A 17,136-nucleotide genomic window follows, 5' to 3' on the forward strand; every position below is an offset into this window, starting at 1 on the left:
ACTTATTACCTTAGGTCAACATATTCAGAATATTTGCTGCCTACACTATCATTGCAAACATTTCAAAATGCTGCTTTATGCCTGTGTTTTAACGTTAGAAAATTACCATTCACAATCAATACCATCTGTTCTATATTAATAGTTAGGTAATTCTCATTATCTTCAATGTGTTAGATAATCCATCCAAGAAAAAATGTATAGATACGTTATAGATACTATTGTTTTCAATGAACTTTTTTAACAAACATAAAAATGACATATTTCAACAACGAAATGAGAATAAGATTACTCGTAGATGAAATCAGGTAACAATAGGAGCTCCAGAAGGTGCTGTTGGCAGGCTAAATATTCGATCGATAGCGAAACATTTGAAGACATAATGGTTGCAATGAACTTTTCGTGTTAACGTATTCTAAACAATTTTTCATTTCACACTCTAAGTTTACAATTCATTTTAATTCTTTCTTATGCTTCTAATAATAAAATATAAAGAATGTCACTCAGAATTGTTCCTTTTTTAATAAGGAAGAGCTATGATATTGAAGACTAAACCTTGTTTATTACAAAATAAAACAGCGCACATATGCCGTATAGTATAATTAAAGGAAAAGATATATTATAAAGAATAATTGATATTAAATAGATAAATAGAAAACTGCATGGAATGGTTTAACAATGCTGTAAATTCGATAATGCGATATTATTATAATCTAGGATAATCCTTACCTCTTTCACCGGTACATTTTCGTTGCGTTCCTTGTCAGTAGCTGCGGCGGCAGCATCAAGTTCATTATCTTCGAAAAGTTTTTCGTATTTCTTACTCGCTGTGTCTTTCATCTCTTCTAAGCCACGTTCTATTTTTCTTTTTTGTTTCCTAGCTCGTTAATTATCGACGATATATGCCACGACGATTTTGTACGCCGCTGATTTTAAAGTCAAAATTCTTATTGGAGATAGGATTTCGCAATATCTCTTTAACAATATACGTTACTATCCGTCAGTCCGGTTTTACAGTTTCGAAAAAAGGAAACACACAGCTCATGGTCCGAATGAATTCCTGTCAAAACGTGTTGGCATTGAATATATACCGAATATTACGTATGTACTCATGCATTACATATCATTGATTTCTACTAGAAGTTAGTAGAAGAGTGGTACCAAAATGACCGATATCTAAAATTGAATCATAAGATATGTAAAATTACAAAATTGGCTTGAAACAAGAACTTTGAAATAAAAGATTATTAATTATTGAATCATTTGATAACAAAAGATTTTCCGTGAATTTTATGGGTTTTTAATAAAATATTGTTCCTGTATATGCTTTACTATTAAAGAAAGAATTAAGACAGCTTTTTGAACTATGACACTAAATGATATAATTTTATTAAATAAAGTTACGAAGTAATTTTACCTAATCATAGAAAATAATTTATTTTTTAAATTAATTTTTGCAAATATTTCGATTGACGACTTTTTAAATGTGTCACTCTTCTAGCACACCGTCGATATAGTATTTATATTATAGTTGTATGTGTATGTGTGAGGAAATTAAATATCTGCTGGTTCCCAGTCACGCGAAGGTCAAACGAATGCATTTCTGAAGATCCTTGGTAATTTAATTATTGTCAAATAACCAACGGCAAAAAAGACGATAATAATTTTAGTAGATTCATTGGAACGTACAAGTTGGCACGCTTGCTAGAAGATTCGAAGAATTTCGACACCTGACAGTGGGTAGAACGATATTGTATGCAGTAGAGATGGATGAATATTGTTCTCTTTAAATGATCTTGCGACACTTATTGTTTACGATATCTATAAATATTTAACTTGATAGATCATATAATAGAAATTAAATACTTGTTTCTAATAAACAATCGACATGTAACGTATCGATTATTTTAAGAACATATTTTTCCGTCAAGTTTAATGGAATCTGGAAAGAACCGGCAAAGACACTTAACCGGATAATGCTTACGACTGCTACTAACCTACTTTTAAATTAAACAAAAGAGCTTCATCGATTTCCTAAAGAAGCATGTACAGATAGTAAATATCCCGAAGATTACCTTAAATGAAATAATTATTCGTCTAGTTTAATCGGGATTGCAAAATACTTTGACTTAAATTTAAATGATGTTCATTGAAACTAATAGTATTACTTACATACATATGTATACTACTACATTACATTACAGTCAAAGTAGTCTGTTACTTTATATGGAAAAACGACATTTTAGTTTCGATGGAAGATATACCAATGTACCTATAACGAATACTTTACACGTGTTATCACAAAAGGAAAAAGACAAGGAATATCAAAGAAAAGCTTCCTATTTAATAAACGATAATAAAAATCAGATAAAAAGTGAACCATATATTATATACGATTGTTGTCTGTTATTGAGATAAATAGTTAATTAATCGAAAACACAATTATTGTATTGTTTAGTATCAGCGATGTAATGCACTCGAGCAATTTATAATCAAACACGGACATACAACTACGCGGTACTTATTGCTCCAAATCAATAATGGAGATTTTTTCGGTAAATGCATATAAAACCTACACCAATCTCTACGTTTTCCAAAATATGAATAAGGAAGTGAACGCACACTTGTACAGAATCTCTGAGAAAAATATCCTACCCGCAAGGATCGCGAAACCCTTTTAATATCCGAGGCACGTCGAAGGATCTAGTCTCGATGTGCTGGTAGGTAAAACACGCACAATAAAATTGCTCACAAATCGCTAATTCCGTGTGATTTATATTGCTTTCGTGGCTTCGTCTCGACGAGAATTAATTAAGCGGCCTTGTCTTCGACGAGAAATTCTACGTATACACTCATACAATAAAAGAACACTGCGAATACGATGTTCGGTTAACGTATGACTGCCGAAGACCGAGTGACAAGTAGCTGACGATGTAGCGAGCAGCGCCGCTTATACCCTGCTAGTTGGGCTGAGAAAGCAGCTATATGGATGTGAATGTGTGTCGTGCATATATATAGCACGGCCTGCTGTGTGGTAGAAGTAGAGCAGACTGTGTCGATCCAGCGTACGACGACCTTAAGCTGCTGCACTTCCAAATTCGCGCATCGTTTCTTTCTGACCAGTATTTTATTATACTGCAATGCATTTATATCTTTTAACAGATAAAATAAGGTAGATTATAAGAACATGATGTATAAGCGATGATTATCTTTAATGTTAAATATAAGGATATATTCAATATTATTCATGTGAATTAAAAAATCGATATCAGGCGTACGCGCGGTAATAGAAGTTGGAGGCTTTTTGTCCCGTTCCCCAGATTTTTTAGAAATCTGAATAAAAACTTGAAAATTTAATTATGATTTATGATAATTTGCTATAAGTACTTAATGCCAAATCTAAGTGACGGAAATTAATTGATTGAGTAGTCTAAACACAAAACAATTGGTGACATACGTTTGGTAAACGAAAATGTAGAATGTAAAGATGGAGAAACACTGGAATTATCGGTTATTCAATTTTCGCGCTTATTACGTTGGTATAGTATGTAGAATAGTAGAATAGTTGTATGTATTTAATTGTATCATATCACAGTTTATTGGAAGCATTTAACGATGTGTCATACTATGTGTAATATGCCTTTTTTAACCTGTTGTACAAAATTCTGTACAATGCACAAATGAAATATCATAAAACATAATAAATCATACTTTGTTATTATGTTATTACCTAATTGGTCAAATTTTTATTTCATTAATTTACGAGTTTGAAAATGTGAATTCCATTTAGATACTGAGGTACCAAAAGATTAAAAATTGAAGTACTCACCTTATAATATTTCTAAATAATACAATTATAATCTTTAAACATTAACAAACTACATAATTACGATTTTAAATCTAAAAATATAAGAATTTTGTCATTAAATTTATCAACTTATTAAACGTTTCAACACATTGGGATTGACAATGAAATTTGTTAGAGTGATGTTATATTAAAATTTCGAAATATTCTTATACGTATGTCATTTCTATATACTGGTGTCTATTGATTGCATATAAAACTCATGTATACATTATTATTATTACTATTATATTCTGTATAATATATATATATATATATATATATATATATATATATATATATATATACATTCATTACTTCCAAAGTAGAAAAAATTAATGAGTAAAATTTGGATTTTAAGTTTCTATCTACATAAAAATTTGCATAATAATTTAATAAAATATAGTGGCGCTGTATTACGAAAAAAACAAACAAATATCTCTTCAGATCGATTGGACCAGTCACTTAAATGGCGGTAGTTTGTATACATGTTAAGTGCCGCAGAAAAATAACCTCTAATGGAGAGGATAAAACCGGTAGAAAACGTTTCGAAATGTATCAAAACTATTTGTCCATCACCGGAGGAACTTAGTATCATAACGAATAACGTAAAATGTGATAAATGTGGACTCGTATTTAAAAATGGGCCGAGATATCGGTTACATGACCTTAAAGTACATCAACGTAAAAATTTAGATAAAACAATAAAAGAAAATGTACAATATCATTGTCCGGTAGAGTCTTGTATTTATGCTCTAAAAGCCGAAAGACATTTTAGTACTATGAAATATCTTAAACAGGTTAGTGTTGTCATCGTAAAACAATGCTTTTTTTATGAAATTGATCAATGTTTCAATTACGACATGAAATTTAATAATCTGACATATATTTAGCATTACCTTAAAGTACATGCGAAAAAAACGTATGCATGTACTCGTTGCGAAAAAAGTTTCTCTACTGAATCAGCAAAAGAAGGCCACATGAGAGTATGTGGAATTGAATTTGTATGTTCTTGTTCAAAAATTTACAGCTCCTATGAAGCCTTGCTCACACATGCAAAACGATCTTTACATACAATAAATGATAAATATAAAAATTCTTTGAGGTAAGCTGATCATAAAAGATAAATATTTTAATGTTCTACTGTTTGACACATTTAAATACAATATCATCAATTTATATTAATTATTAACATTTTCACAGGCGCACAAATTCTAAAACAGTGAGATTAATTCTATCAAGTAATCAAACAGAAATAAATAAACTAGTTACAATACTACCAATAAATCAAAATGAAAATAAGATATCCAATCCTAGTAATAATACAATGCAGAAACTTACATCAGATATTGGTATACAAACTGATGATTGCAAAAAGAATAAAAGAATATCAAGTCCATTAAAGTATGTTAACAATAGTTGCTATCATAATGGAAAGTGTGGAATATCTAAACAGACACAGACAAGTGTCCCTCAAAGAATTAGACAAAATGTAATGTCCATGGAAACACAAACGATACAAGCTTCACAAGCATTTAAGAATTCGCTGAAGCTTCAGAAACATGGAAAAAATTCTGTATCTCAAAATTCTGATTATACATTGTTAAAGGAAGACCTTAATCTTAGCAACTTTACAGCTTCAAATTTATTTCCTAGCAGTCCATTACCACTTCGTCATGATGATGGATTACAAGATTTTTGGGAAGATAAGAGTACATCGGGTACTCAAACAATACCTGAAAAAGACATGTTTGAAGTTCTCAATGATAATGTTACTCAGACAGAGTTTGAAACATTTTACAACCATAGTACAAATCCATTGATACAGTGTACTCCAAAGAGTACGGTTGCTTTAATGACTTTACCTTATGTTGAAGAAACGTCGACTGTTGTTGAAGGATATTCCTTTGTATCCTCAAATAGCATATCACGATCAGATCCCATGCTTACAGACAAAACTTTTGATGATAAGTTTAGCAGCATAGAAACTCAAACGGAACAAGCTTATTCACAATCGTTTTTTGATTCAGATCCATTAACTAGATCATTCGCTTTAAGTTCTACCATTGAAACACAAACTACAAATAATCTTGACAACATGGAACTATTATATAGTAATACATGCACACAAACATGTAATGAAATGCTACCGACTGATTTAGGATTATCTAACATTCAAACACAAACACCTTGGACTCAACTCGAGGATACTACTGTTTCTGCCGAAACACAAACAAAATCCTTGATATGTGAAACAGGTTGCAATATATCAATAGGTGCATGTCGTTCCTGGTTGAGTACTCAAACTAGTCACACTGAAACACAAACTGACTTACTTAGTATTTTTGAAGGTCTTCAATAATAAGATATTCAATCTTTATGCATATGGCAGTATAATAATTGATATTTAGAAAAAATACTTTATGTATAAAGTGAAAATAATTTGCATTTGGTATTGTAAAATAAGACTAATTTTTCGTATTGTTATTTAGTACTTTGGTATTTTTTATATTTTGTCACAAACTAATTATTTAAGTTCCTGTATATGTGCAATTTGATGATGGAATATTACGTGCATTGATCGAGAACTGTATTTCTTTAAAAAGAAAATGTTTTGAATTTACTGTATTACACATTAGCCACTGCCACGATTTGTTTATACATGTGTTTCCAGAATAAAAACATACACATTGCAGGCAATGTAATTCTTATACATATAACTTATTATTAAAGCTATTAATTTAAAACTTGCATTATGAAAAGTATTATTAATATTCAATTTAAATTTTAAGGGGGCAAATAAGCCTTGAATTAAAACCTGTTTTTTTAACTGAAATATAATGTCATTTACACACACAAATAATATATGACAAATAAATTGAATTAAGAAATTTGAAGGTGTATAATAATAGACTCAAGTTATTGGATTTCAAAATAATCTACGGATGTAAAATATAAACTTACTATTACAACATACATATGTTAAAAAAAGCACTTTTCATTTATAAATATTAATTCATAAGTTTTAAGTTGTTTTCATGTCATGTATTACGAAGATAAAACATTTTGTTATAATACAACATATGAATTTGAAGTTTTTAACTTAATGAATTTTCTAATACATGTAAATAGAAGTATGATCTTTAGATTGAAATATTTGCAATCGTTCGTGTGTCATATACAAAGATAATTTTTAAAAATTTAATTTTTTGTATATATTGTATTGTTACTATACATTGTTTAGAAAAACATTTGTCAATTCGCATAATTACAACCTTATTTGAAAGGAGATTCATGCTTCTGAGACTCAAGAGTCATATACCCCCTTAAATAGAAAAATACATAAAGAATCTTGTCTGCTTGAGGTGTAATTGTTCAACTGATAGTTTCAACATTTACAAAGAAACGAAACATGTAATTTGAAACTGTACACGTAACATTGTTACAATAACTATTAAAATATTGTTTTTTTTTTTTAACAATTGCGTTGGAATTATGCATTGAATCCCAACCAGTGTTTTCCGTCATAGCTTCACGTCAAAACGTACATATAAAAGTTAAAATCTTTAGCTTTTTCTTTGCTCGGAGCCGCATGGTGACAGATCACGGTTAAGCTATTGTTTTATTCATGTTTGTTGCTAAGGTTTAAAATTACACTTAAAAGGTCATGCTTTGCCAAGCAGGGACGATATATAATTGTCGTACACCTAGAATTATATAAGTAGAAATTCAAGAGCTATTATTAACACATAAAGATACAACAAACATGATATGAATATCGTGCTTTTTAATCGAATCAAATCACTAATCGACTCCAAAACGGGTACTCAACGCAATTACGTGAGTTCAAGGAACTTATTAACACAGGTTGGGATACATGCCATAGAAGTGAAACAAGGGTAGTATGCAGAAAAAGATGTACACAAGAATGTATTAAAGTGCAGGACCAGCAGCATTATCTTCATCAAAATCTGGTAGAAAATCTTTGGTCCGGTCTTCTATCCTATTCATATTTTCAAGTACTGAAGCTAGTACTCTTAAATTGTCCACGCCAGACATTAGTTGTCTATAACGATTCCAATATATATTATTATTTGAACTACTTAATTTAGAAATCTTGTCGAAATATAACTTTTTACCTTAAAGATACTTCTGCTGATGAGGCAGCATGTCTCAAATCACCTGCTAGTCTTTTTGCTGTCTGATTCATGTTTGAAGAACCATATTCGCTTGTATTTCCCGCCGCAAATCCAGCTCTAAGCTCTTTGTTTTCTAAACGGAGTAACGATATCTCTGTCTGCATTAACATTATGTTTTTCATTTAATAATCAAGTGCGCTATAAGATATTTAAAAAGGGACGAAAATCTATACCAACCGTTAAAGATTTAATCTCTTTTTTCAATGCTGAAATAGTACTTTCTGCATTTACCGCTCTCCTCTACAGAAACAAGATATATTATAGACATAAATTAGATATATAAAACATTCTTGTACTCACTGTACTACGTTTTAGATTATCTTCAACTTGTTCCATTGCTTTTTCAAGATGGATTGTCTCTTCATGATCCACTTCTTTTCTAGATACCAATTCTGATTCTAATAATTGAATCCTGTAACAGACATTGTATAAATAAATTAGAGAATATATTCTATTATTAGAGATAAAAGAATTTTGAAAATTTACTTTTCCGATTTCTCATTAATCTGTTTTTGAGCTAATTCTAATTCCTGCCGCAATCTTTCATTTTCCAGCAGTAACTACAAAAAGAATCGATATTTTATAATTATAAAAATTATAAGTAATATATCATAATTTAAAATTCAACATTATTCATACCCTCCTTTCTGTAGTCTCTGCACTATTTGGAATAGATCCAGACTCTGTTGATAATGTTGTCCTATTATGAATAGGACCATCATTTAAAAAGTCTGGTAAAGATTTTGGAACATTTGGTTCACTTGCCCCTGAGTGAGAACAATCTCTTATAATCACATTCGACTCAGGATCAGCCTCAACTGTAGATATTGGTAAATCTAATGGAAACCCTAAGTAATGAGATACTATAAATAAACAACCTACATAAATCATGCTATGATTAATAATTAATTTTAACATATCACTTTATAAATACCTAATGGTTCTGAAGTTTCAGTAGATCCTATACTAGATCTAGCAAAAACAGGTAAATTTAAATGGGCAAAACAACTTGTATTTGGTAAAGATTGATTCCTCTGAGGTATTGCTTTGTCCAAATTTCCAGTTAGATCAAACGAAAGATCACATGAAGCACTAGATCCATTCTTCTTTGATTCATTTCTAAGTCGAGCTTGCCTCTGTTCTACACTGTTTAATGCAAAATCAGGAAGATTATCCACATCTGAAATTGTCTGTTGTTTGGGCTCATGATTTAGATAATATTGTTCTATGACCAAATGATCTTGCACAAAGTCTGGTAATTCTGTTGGATTACGAGAATAAACAGCTGAACTTTTCTCTAGATTATACTGTGTTGGAGATGAATAAACTTTTGGACGAGCTCCAGCATTTTGATAATTTATTTGTGAACCATTTTTTAAAAAATGCTTAAAGCTAAAGGGATTCTCTTCAATTCTCGACGTATTTTGCCCTGTAGAAAATAAGAAACAACAAATATTAAGCTAATTATCAGCTAAATTTTTTGACAAATACCAGGTTAAATCTAACCTGTTTGAGGCTCTGTCTCAGTACGATTCCTAGCAAAGTACTCTTTCGATGTATTTCTACAACTCCGACATCCCGTTGTTACCTCTTCTTCGGAAGATGAAGATGACGAAAACATGACCTCTCCAACGTGACGCCTTGCATTTTTAGATACGGATCGAGACGAATCATTACTTTTTTTACGACTCGCCATCATCTATGCAGAAGATCAACTTTACCGACGACCGTATCATTTGCGGTGCAGTCAAACAGTCAAAACTGCACTTAACATTTGTCACTCGCTGTCTGCAGGTCGGGTCAGGTTAGTCATACGTAACTTTTTCTTCTTTTTCATCACTCAAGAACTCAATGTGAACGTAGGAGCGGCGTATGCTTTAAACTTTTCTATCTGCATCTTCTGTTTCGTAATATAAAGTTATTCTTATATTCAGTTCCTTATCTGAAATGAGTTGCAAGTGATCATGTATATATAAAGGTATAAATATATATATATATGTATATATATGCTTATATCAATACATATTCAAAGAAAATTAGCTAGTAAAACACTTATCGTGTATTGAAATAATTGATGATAAAAATAATTTTAAATGATTGACTTAGTAAACATTTGTTATTATGTCGAAATGTGATACGGTAATATGAAATATTTATATGTTAATTTTTCAATGTAATAGGTGCGTGAATTATAATTTTGTGATAGAGGTTATCTTCCACGTGGAAATATTGTTAATTGCTGCAATTTTTAAACGAATGTATTCTGCGATTTTAAATACAAAATGTCTCACGAAAAACCTTGTCGTGCATGCATGGATTTTAAATCGTGGGCAAAGAGTCAAAAGAAGGCTTTCGATTCCGAAAAGGTATAAACAAGGATTTTTTAAATAAAGCTATATACGATACATAAATTATCTTTTTTTAATAGTAATGTTAAAAACTAATACCGATTAGTTTCTAAAAGGTGAAAAATAGTATTACACTTCATGTTGTGAAATAAATTATTTATTCTCACATATATATTTTATTATGTCAGGAAACTGAGAAAATAGAGAAGAAAGATCCACCTGTAAATAAAGTTAAACGTGATGATTGTCCATTAGATAAAGATGAATTAGGTTCAAGAACATGGTCATTTTTACATACCATGGCAGCATATTACCCTGATAATCCAACTGATGAACAAAAGTTGGATATGTCAAAGTTCTTTCACACATTTTCCAAGTTTTATCCTTGTTATGTATGTGCAGAAGATTTACAAGAGCAATTAAAAAAAACTCCACCACAAACCAATTCACAGTCACAATTGAGTCAATGGCTTTGTATGATACATAACGAAGTAAATAAAAAACTTGGAAAACCTGAATTTGACTGTAAATTAGTTGACCAAAGGTGGAGAGATGGCTGGCTTGATGGTTCATGTGACTGATGATTATTAGTTATGATTGTAAATTTTGTAATGAAACCTATATGTGATATAAAAAGCACCATGTAAGTTTATTGTAAATACTTGTAGGAATGCTATAATAGTTAAAAATATTATCACATATAAATTAACCGTTTGAGTTCCAGGGATCTTTGGAAAAACAGGGTCGAAAAATCCCGAATGGTGCAATAGCGCTCGTCATATTTGTTAGTTTTATGAAATACATCTTTACTATTATAAATGCGTACTATTAGTTTATAAATATATCAAGTTTTTTTCAATAAATATTATTGAGAAGATAAGAATGAAATACAAAGTACGAGGCAAAATCTAAACAGCGCGATCACGCTGCTTGGGACTCAAATGGTTAATATTTATCTTTGTTAACCAATTGTTAAACATAATATCCTTTCTTAAATATGAACATTAAAAAAAAAAAAGAGAGAAGTAGTAGAAGACTCAGCATACAATTACAAGTTATCAGGTGTTTTGAAGTACCCTTACTATTAATATTGCAAAGTAGATGGCGTTAAATGCGAAATAGTGAATGCAGAGCTTGTTGTTCTAACATGAGGTTCATAACTGTGATCTTGTCCTTCACCACCAACAGGCATGACTTGACATGTTCTAATATGAAATGGAAAACGTTTGTTAGCCATAGATGGTCTGGTGATGTATAAAAACATTATATGTCCCATAAAAATAGTCCATAACAAACATCCTTTAGCAACGCTTTCTCGTACCCACTCATCCACTAATAAAGTAATGCAGAGTACCTATAAAATTATAAATATCTTTTTACACATTATAAAAAGAATAAATAAATTTTTTACAAATATTTTGTTACATAATATTTTACATTATTGTAAATGCAATTAAATGCATAGTTTTTTATATACCGTTAATGGATGACATAAAAACCATGCTGATCCCAATGAAAATAATGAACCATAAAAATGAAGTTTTGTTGACATTTTTCTAACGGTTTTAAAACATCGAAGAGAAAATATAATCCATGCAATCAATTTCAGTATTATTAATCCATAGCCTGGTGGTGATTCATAAATATACAATACCAATCCAGGATCAAAGACATCGGATTGGTAAATATACAATGAAAATTGACAGAAAGAAATCAGACAAATAAAACATATAAGCCATCGAGTTTGCCTGGCTGTTAAAACGCTCTTAGTCACTGTAAAACCAAGAGCCAGTAATAACATAAGTACAGTGTACAAAATATCTGAACATGCTTCTAGAAGTTGACCTAATAAATAAGCATTTTCTGTTGGTATTCCTCTTAAACCAAGATTTATGTAACTATAAATCTCAAATAATATTCCTACTAATTGACAAAGTAGTGAGGCTATAAATATTTTGTAAGAAACATGTAGTAGTCTTCTTGCCCTTAGTTGTATGGCTATGTAAAAACTAAGTATTACAAGTATCATGTAAATACAAGCAATTGTTATCAGTTCTGGTAGTATATCTGAAATGAAAATAGATTTAATTAAATAGCATTGAGTAATTTTAAATTAATATAACGTTACTTGCAGAATTCGTCTGCTGAAAAATGTTCTTTCCAAAAATGACCATGCGGCGCATTTGTTAACGATATCCAATACGACACATTTAGTCCAGTTTTTGATGAACAATCTGCTAATGCGATAAACCACCATCTCGGACGAGATGATCGAAATCTTCGATGACTGGAACATCGTACTGTTTCTTCTTCTTCGACGCATCCTGATTGTTCAGATGTTAATGTCGATAATGGTACTATTTGACCAATTCCGTCCCAAAGTATAGCTTCTTTTTCTATGCATGTTTTATTCGAAGGGTAAACGCTTGGCCACTGATCAGGTGCATCATAATACAATAGTATTTTTAAATCTTGTTCTTTGCCTCCCAATTCGAATTCGTACCGAAACGTGCCTTGTTGCGTTAAGAAGCAAAATCTTGCTAAAAATGCCCAATTCTGAAAAAAATTACAGCGACATAAAGTGGAAAGAAATCAACAAATGTTTAGATTAATAATTATTAGGAAAATTATGAAATATAATATATATAATTATGAAATATAATTCTTGTGATACTAATGACACTTGATAATACTACGTAATATATAAAAACATTATGTACAATGTAACAATACAGTTTATATTTACTATCTCTATTTGATTGAAATTAAATGTGATAGTAATTAACATATATTTTTTTGAAATAGCATATTTTTATTAATTTACTTTTACGCGTTATTTTTCAAAATTTAGTATTAATATTATTGTTTCAAAATACACTTAGAAATTCGAAAAAAATGCTTATTACTTCACGTGTTACAAGGTGTCCTTGAAGAATTTTGGCCTCTGAGTATGTCAATAAAAAATTAAATAACATAAAAAAGAATGACAATATGTTAAACATAGTTGATACACGGCCGTACAATTTTCCTGAACTGAAATGATATCTACATATCTGTAATATGTTACCTGCTACCTGCTACCTGCTGTTTTTCTCATGATCAATATTTCCCTGCTATTTAGAGCTATGTATGCATTTCAATTAGTGTATTGATTTATGTTATGATAATAAATATTTTACATATAAAGTAAAAAATATTCAATATGAAAAAACAATAACCAATGGTAAATATATAAATTTTATATTTTTTAATCGCAATTTAGAGCTTTAGAATCGTTTTATTGTTTAGTGTATATTTTTTATGACCTTGACTTTTCTTTACAATAATACGATAATAATATATAACAAAGTAATACGTATACATATATGTATTAAGTGTAACAGGAAATATTAAAGATTTTATTTAAATTATATTGTTGGAATTAATGTTTTACGATAGAAAGTGTAATTAGAAACTTACGAGTCTATTTAAATTTAGTAAATGATATATATGAATATAAAAAATAATGTTATTTTATGATTAATAAATAATGTATAAATCAATTTCTTGGACATTTTTTTATTAAATATCAATATTTTATTTTAACATAAATTTGTAATTAAGAGAATATATATAACATGATGATAAAGAAATCTTTTTGTTAAAAATGCTAAATTAGTTTCATGCTTCAGTCATACGTGTCGTCTCGTACTGATCGAAACATAAACACGTATTTTGTGTTTTACAGTGCAATGATAATTCATATTAACTATAAGAAAATTCCTAGTATCTCTAAAAGTCATTTGTAATATTATTTGTTTTATACAATTTGTTTTATATTATGTGTTGTAGCAACATTCATAAATCTAAGTTAAAAATTACTATTAATTTCTGTTATTAATTTCAATAGAGGTTATACACAACGAAGCGATCATGAAAAGTAAAACAGGAGGTCTTAAGGGTTTTAAAAGTAAGTGCAGTATTCTTTGTTAAATACAATAATCAGCTTATTTATCTATCTGAATAAATTTTTATTCAATTATTCAACTTGTAGCATTATGGATTCGATTTGACGAAGAAACTACGGACAAGCACCAACTATTTTTTAAGGAGCATTCAATTAGAAATCAAGAATCTATACATCCTAAAGGAAGAACACTATTTCTATTAAATATTCCTCCTTATATTACACATAAAGCATTAATTAAAATATTCAGTGATTTGTGTGGAACTGTTTCTAAAGTTTATTTTGTAACTCCTAAAGGATTTAAAACTGCATATATAGTTTTTGAAAAAGAATCTGATTTAGAGAAAGCATTAGAAATTTCTGAAAACTATGTAATAACATTAAATAAAGAAAAAAAGATTTGTTTTACAGGAGTGGAAAGTAAGTTATCTAAGTTATGCATGGATTTATTGGATATCTCTCTGTGTAAAATACTTCTAATTCATTTTAATAAATTTAACAGAATGGTGCTTAAACTATAATCGTTCAGTATGTAATGAGAAGGAAATGAAAAAGAAAATTGAAACGTATATGCAGAACTATGATCAAAAAATTTCTGAGAAAATAGCAAAAGAAAAAGCTATGGAGGAAGAAGCAGAAAATGATGGTTGGGTAACAGTAACAGGACGAAAGAAGAGAGGACAGTTTGCACTTTCCAGGAAAGAATCTACTATTAATAAAGTGCAACGCAAAGAAGAACAAAAAAATAAGAAAAAGCAATTACTTAACTTTTATACTTTCCAAATTCGGGAAAGTAAAAGACAGAGTAAGTTTTATGTCAGATTGGTCTTAATAAATATATGCAGAATTTTGATATTTGGGGTCTTATTAAATTTTTTTTATAGATTTAGCAGAGTTAAGGAAGAAGTTCGAATTAGACAAAAAGAGATTACAAGATCTAAAATCTAAGAGAACGTTTAAGCCATTTTGAGATTGTATGTATAACATAGATTAATCATATCAACGTGAAATATATATTTATTATATTGTAAAAAATTTTTTTTTTACATTTATAAGTATGGTTTTGTATTTATATAATTGTATTTAAATTTATATACAATTCCGCAAAATAAAAATAACTACAATAGAAAGACAATAATGTAATTAAGCAGCTTTAGATGCATATGTCTGTAAAGTCCATTCAATTAAGAAGTGTTGATATGATAAAGGCTGTAACAAAGCCAGTAACTCTTCTGTAAAAAAAACACAAATTAATCTTTAATTAAGGACTAATTTTATACGTTAAATGATTATGATATGTACGTTTGTTTCCATAAATACAATTTGCAGACATAGCTGCACTAACAGCTTGTGCAAGGCGTTCCATAGCTAACTCACGCGAAATAGAATTAATATTTGTTTGAGATTGTAAACTAGTTGTTAAAGTTCGAGTGGTAGCAGCAAAATGCTGTGCGGATATAGCATGTTTATTATTTCCGCTATTTTTTAATCGTAATACCGAGTCCATAAGTAGTTGTTGAATTTTAGAATACAATTTCTTCTGCTCCTCAGAATATTCTGTATTTTCTGTACCAACTGAACGTACAGGTGATAAAATACACCACCTAAAACAGAGAGTTATACAATTATGAATACTTTGTACTTAATTTTATGCAAAATTTTTCTTTTGAGTTACCTGAATAAACCTGCTATTGGAGTTATTGGTGTCATTGGAATGCCACCGGTTGGTAAAGCAGGATTATCCATCAAAGGAGTCAATAAGAGACTTGGATTTTCATCTATCCATTCTCCTACCAACCTGAGCAGTTCTGCAGGTGGATATTTGTCCTCATAGACTTCACCTATTGCCGTTAGTAAGTTGGCAGTGAAATGTGGTGCAAGAACAGGAAGCTGCTTCAATTTATCAATAGATTTTGGAGTAAGGACAAAATAGTCATTAAGTACGTGCCTTGCCAATCCTACGCTCTGTGGTGAAGTAGAGCCTAATTGCTGCATCCAAATTCCAGTCGCATTTAAGACTGCTTTATTTTGAGTGGCAATGGCTAAAGATACTAAATTGCCTAAGATTTTGTATCTAGGACTATCTGCAGGGAAAAGGGATAAAAATACTGCGTTGCGTACAGCGGCACTTCCTCCAGGACTTTGAAAAAAATCGCTCAGAACTTCTATTAATTGCAGCTCTTGTATCGCTGTCGTCAGGTTGCGCTTTTTCCGTTTCTCTATTTCTCCGAATACAAATTCCGATATTAAATCTAGTTGTAGATCCATTTGTTTTCCAGGTCTGCTGCATAGTATTTCTTTAAAAATAGTAATAAAATTAAAAAATGTTAAAAAATATAAGGTTATCTGCTAACCTAACCTATTTCAACCAATGTCTTACCGATTCTGCATAATGCTTCTCTAGAGCAGTAAGGAAAATCTAATTTTCGCAAATTTTGTTTTATATCATTGCCTGCCATTAATGCATACGTGCCACTATAATACCCAAATACATTTAAAATAAACTATTCAGTCTTTGCGTGACATTTAATAAGCGCTTTACCAAAACATTGAATATATTTTCTAAAGCTATAATTCCGGATTTTTATGAAAGCGATATGGTTTTGATAGCTAACGAAGACTGTATATTGATTGGTACGGTTATATTTTTTTGAATTTCTGCCACTAAATATCCAATGAATACGTAGTTAAGTCTGCTGGTATAAACGCGCGAGAAAGAAAAATATTTCTGCAACTTATTTCATGTACATATGCCTGTATCCCTTATTTAATTGCGTTAAATTATGAATTAAAATTTTACTG

General features: G+C 29.9%; 6 protein-coding genes and 1 long non-coding RNA gene across 12 annotated transcripts; 4 read left to right on the top strand and 3 right to left on the bottom strand.

The window, feature by feature from the left end:
• The first annotated feature begins 807 nt into the window (after window positions 1-807).
• LOC117207922 lies at window positions 808-2,862 on the top strand. The gene is made up of 2 exons (XR_004487607.1): window positions 808-1,098; window positions 1,574-2,862. It is a non-coding gene; the product is annotated as an uncharacterized LOC117207922 (long non-coding RNA).
• Window positions 2,863-3,685: 823 nt separating this feature from the next.
• On the top strand, window positions 3,686-7,315 carry LOC117207923. Of its 2 annotated transcripts, XM_033448641.1 has the most exons (4): window positions 3,686-3,795; window positions 4,289-4,641; window positions 4,735-4,946; window positions 5,045-7,315. In XM_033448641.1, the coding sequence occupies exons 2-4, from the start codon at window positions 4,360-4,362 to the stop codon at window positions 6,201-6,203; spliced, it is 1,653 nt and encodes a 550-aa protein (XP_033304532.1). In that variant the 5' UTR covers window positions 3,686-3,795; window positions 4,289-4,359; the 3' UTR covers window positions 6,204-7,315. The 2 variants fall into 2 exon arrangements, with proteins under 2 accessions (XP_033304532.1, XP_033304531.1); XM_033448640.1 differs by lacking the exon at window positions 3,686-3,795 and having other exon boundaries at window positions 4,242-4,641.
• LOC117207924 lies at window positions 7,192-9,922 on the bottom strand. Its single transcript, XM_033448643.1, has 8 exons — window positions 9,547-9,922; window positions 8,975-9,469; window positions 8,680-8,888; window positions 8,527-8,600; window positions 8,341-8,452; window positions 8,218-8,280; window positions 7,981-8,138; window positions 7,192-7,907 (listed from the first exon to the last, which is right to left on the bottom strand). The coding sequence occupies exons 1-8, from the start codon at window positions 9,737-9,739 to the stop codon at window positions 7,775-7,777; spliced, it is 1,437 nt and encodes a 478-aa protein (XP_033304534.1). The 5' UTR covers window positions 9,740-9,922; the 3' UTR covers window positions 7,192-7,774.
• Window positions 9,703-11,406, top strand: LOC117207928 (FAD-linked sulfhydryl oxidase ALR). Of its 4 annotated transcripts, XR_004487608.1 has the most exons (4): window positions 9,852-10,018; window positions 10,221-10,406; window positions 10,577-11,031; window positions 11,113-11,406. XR_004487608.1 is itself a non-coding variant. In XM_033448649.1 (3 exons), exons 2-3 carry the CDS (start codon window positions 10,323-10,325, stop codon window positions 10,967-10,969), a joined length of 477 nt encoding a protein of 158 aa, XP_033304540.1. In that variant the 5' UTR covers window positions 9,703-9,844; window positions 10,221-10,322; the 3' UTR covers window positions 10,970-11,406. The 4 variants fall into 4 exon arrangements, 3 of the variants coding, with proteins under 3 accessions (XP_033304540.1, XP_033304539.1, XP_033304541.1); XM_033448649.1 differs by lacking the exon at window positions 9,852-10,018 and adding an exon at window positions 9,703-9,844 and having other exon boundaries at window positions 10,577-11,406; XM_033448648.1 differs by having other exon boundaries at window positions 10,577-11,406.
• LOC117207925 (transmembrane protein 145-like) lies at window positions 10,873-13,466 on the bottom strand. 2 transcript variants are annotated; one of them, XM_033448645.1, is made up of 5 exons: window positions 13,295-13,466; window positions 12,521-12,944; window positions 11,866-12,455; window positions 11,471-11,742; window positions 10,873-11,006 (listed from the first exon to the last, which is right to left on the bottom strand). In XM_033448645.1, the coding sequence occupies exons 1-4, from the start codon at window positions 13,388-13,390 to the stop codon at window positions 11,473-11,475; spliced, it is 1,380 nt and encodes a 459-aa protein (XP_033304536.1). In that variant the 5' UTR covers window positions 13,391-13,466; the 3' UTR covers window positions 10,873-11,006; window positions 11,471-11,472. The 2 variants fall into 2 exon arrangements, with proteins under 2 accessions (XP_033304536.1, XP_033304535.1); XM_033448644.1 differs by lacking the exon at window positions 10,873-11,006 and having other exon boundaries at window positions 11,467-11,742.
• A 126-nt stretch (window positions 13,467-13,592) lies between these two features.
• On the top strand, window positions 13,593-15,477 carry LOC117207927 (ribosomal RNA-processing protein 7 homolog A). The gene is made up of 5 exons (XM_033448647.1): window positions 13,593-13,611; window positions 14,280-14,337; window positions 14,422-14,754; window positions 14,837-15,139; window positions 15,219-15,477. The coding sequence occupies exons 1-5, from the start codon at window positions 13,609-13,611 to the stop codon at window positions 15,302-15,304; spliced, it is 783 nt and encodes a 260-aa protein (XP_033304538.1). The 5' UTR covers window positions 13,593-13,608; the 3' UTR covers window positions 15,305-15,477.
• LOC117207926 (uncharacterized protein C7orf26 homolog) lies at window positions 15,334-17,062 on the bottom strand. Its single transcript, XM_033448646.1, has 4 exons — window positions 16,715-17,062; window positions 16,010-16,631; window positions 15,637-15,938; window positions 15,334-15,566 (listed from the first exon to the last, which is right to left on the bottom strand). The coding sequence occupies exons 1-4, from the start codon at window positions 16,791-16,793 to the stop codon at window positions 15,478-15,480; spliced, it is 1,092 nt and encodes a 363-aa protein (XP_033304537.1). The 5' UTR covers window positions 16,794-17,062; the 3' UTR covers window positions 15,334-15,477.
• Window positions 17,063-17,136: the final 74 nt, after the last annotated feature.

Source organism: Bombus bifarius, unplaced genomic scaffold (assembly GCF_011952205.1).
Source record: "Bombus bifarius isolate JDL3187 unplaced genomic scaffold, Bbif_JDL3187 scf7180000008047, whole genome shotgun sequence".
NCBI classification, from domain to species: Eukaryota; Metazoa; Arthropoda; class Insecta; order Hymenoptera; family Apidae; genus Bombus; species Bombus bifarius.

What these genes read in the sequence shown, in the direction of transcription:
- LOC117207923 (XM_033448641.1), top strand. Translation starts at nt 4,360, where the DNA reads ATGGAGAGGATAAAACCGGTAGAAAACGTTTCGAAATGTATCAAAACT. An exon ending in CTATGAAATATCTTAAACAG is followed by an intron (nt 4,642 to 4,734) that starts GTTAGTGTTGTC and finishes ACATATATTTAG; the next exon opens with CATTACCTTAAAGTACATGC. An exon ending in AAATATAAAAATTCTTTGAG is followed by an intron (nt 4,947 to 5,044) that starts GTAAGCTGATCA and finishes ACATTTTCACAG; the next exon opens with GCGCACAAATTCTAAAACAG.
- LOC117207924 (XM_033448643.1), bottom strand. Translation starts at nt 9,739, where the DNA reads ATGATGGCGAGTCGTAAAAAAAGTAATGATTCGTCTCGATCCGTATCT. An exon ending in TGAAACTTCAGAACCATTAG is followed by an intron (nt 8,889 to 8,974) that starts GTATTTATAAAG and finishes CTCATTACTTAG; the next exon opens with GGTTTCCATTAGATTTACCA. An exon ending in TCAGCAGAAGTATCTTTAAG is followed by an intron (nt 7,908 to 7,980) that starts GTAAAAAGTTAT and finishes GAATCGTTATAG; the next exon opens with ACAACTAATGTCTGGCGTGG.
- LOC117207928 (XM_033448649.1), top strand. Translation starts at nt 10,323, where the DNA reads ATGTCTCACGAAAAACCTTGTCGTGCATGCATGGATTTTAAATCGTGG. An exon ending in AGGCTTTCGATTCCGAAAAG is followed by an intron (nt 10,407 to 10,576) that starts GTATAAACAAGG and finishes TTATTATGTCAG; the next exon opens with GAAACTGAGAAAATAGAGAA.
- LOC117207925 (XM_033448645.1), bottom strand. Translation starts at nt 13,390, where the DNA reads ATGTTTAACATATTGTCATTCTTTTTTATGTTATTTAATTTTTTATTG. An exon ending in GACACCTTGTAACACGTGAA is followed by an intron (nt 12,945 to 13,294) that starts GTAATAAGCATT and finishes AATTTTTTTCAG; the next exon opens with AATTGGGCATTTTTAGCAAG. An exon ending in TTTTATGTCATCCATTAACG is followed by an intron (nt 11,743 to 11,865) that starts GTATATAAAAAA and finishes ATAATTTTATAG; the next exon opens with GTACTCTGCATTACTTTATT.
- LOC117207926 (XM_033448646.1), bottom strand. Translation starts at nt 16,793, where the DNA reads ATGGCAGGCAATGATATAAAACAAAATTTGCGAAAATTAGATTTTCCT. An exon ending in AGAAGCATTATGCAGAATCG is followed by an intron (nt 16,632 to 16,714) that starts GTAAGACATTGG and finishes CTATTTTTAAAG; the next exon opens with AAATACTATGCAGCAGACCT. An exon ending in CCAATAGCAGGTTTATTCAG is followed by an intron (nt 15,939 to 16,009) that starts GTAACTCAAAAG and finishes TCTCTGTTTTAG; the next exon opens with GTGGTGTATTTTATCACCTG.
- LOC117207927 (XM_033448647.1), top strand. An exon ending in AGGTCTTAAGGGTTTTAAAA is followed by an intron (nt 14,338 to 14,421) that starts GTAAGTGCAGTA and finishes TTCAACTTGTAG; the next exon opens with CATTATGGATTCGATTTGAC. An exon ending in TTGTTTTACAGGAGTGGAAA is followed by an intron (nt 14,755 to 14,836) that starts GTAAGTTATCTA and finishes TAAATTTAACAG; the next exon opens with AATGGTGCTTAAACTATAAT.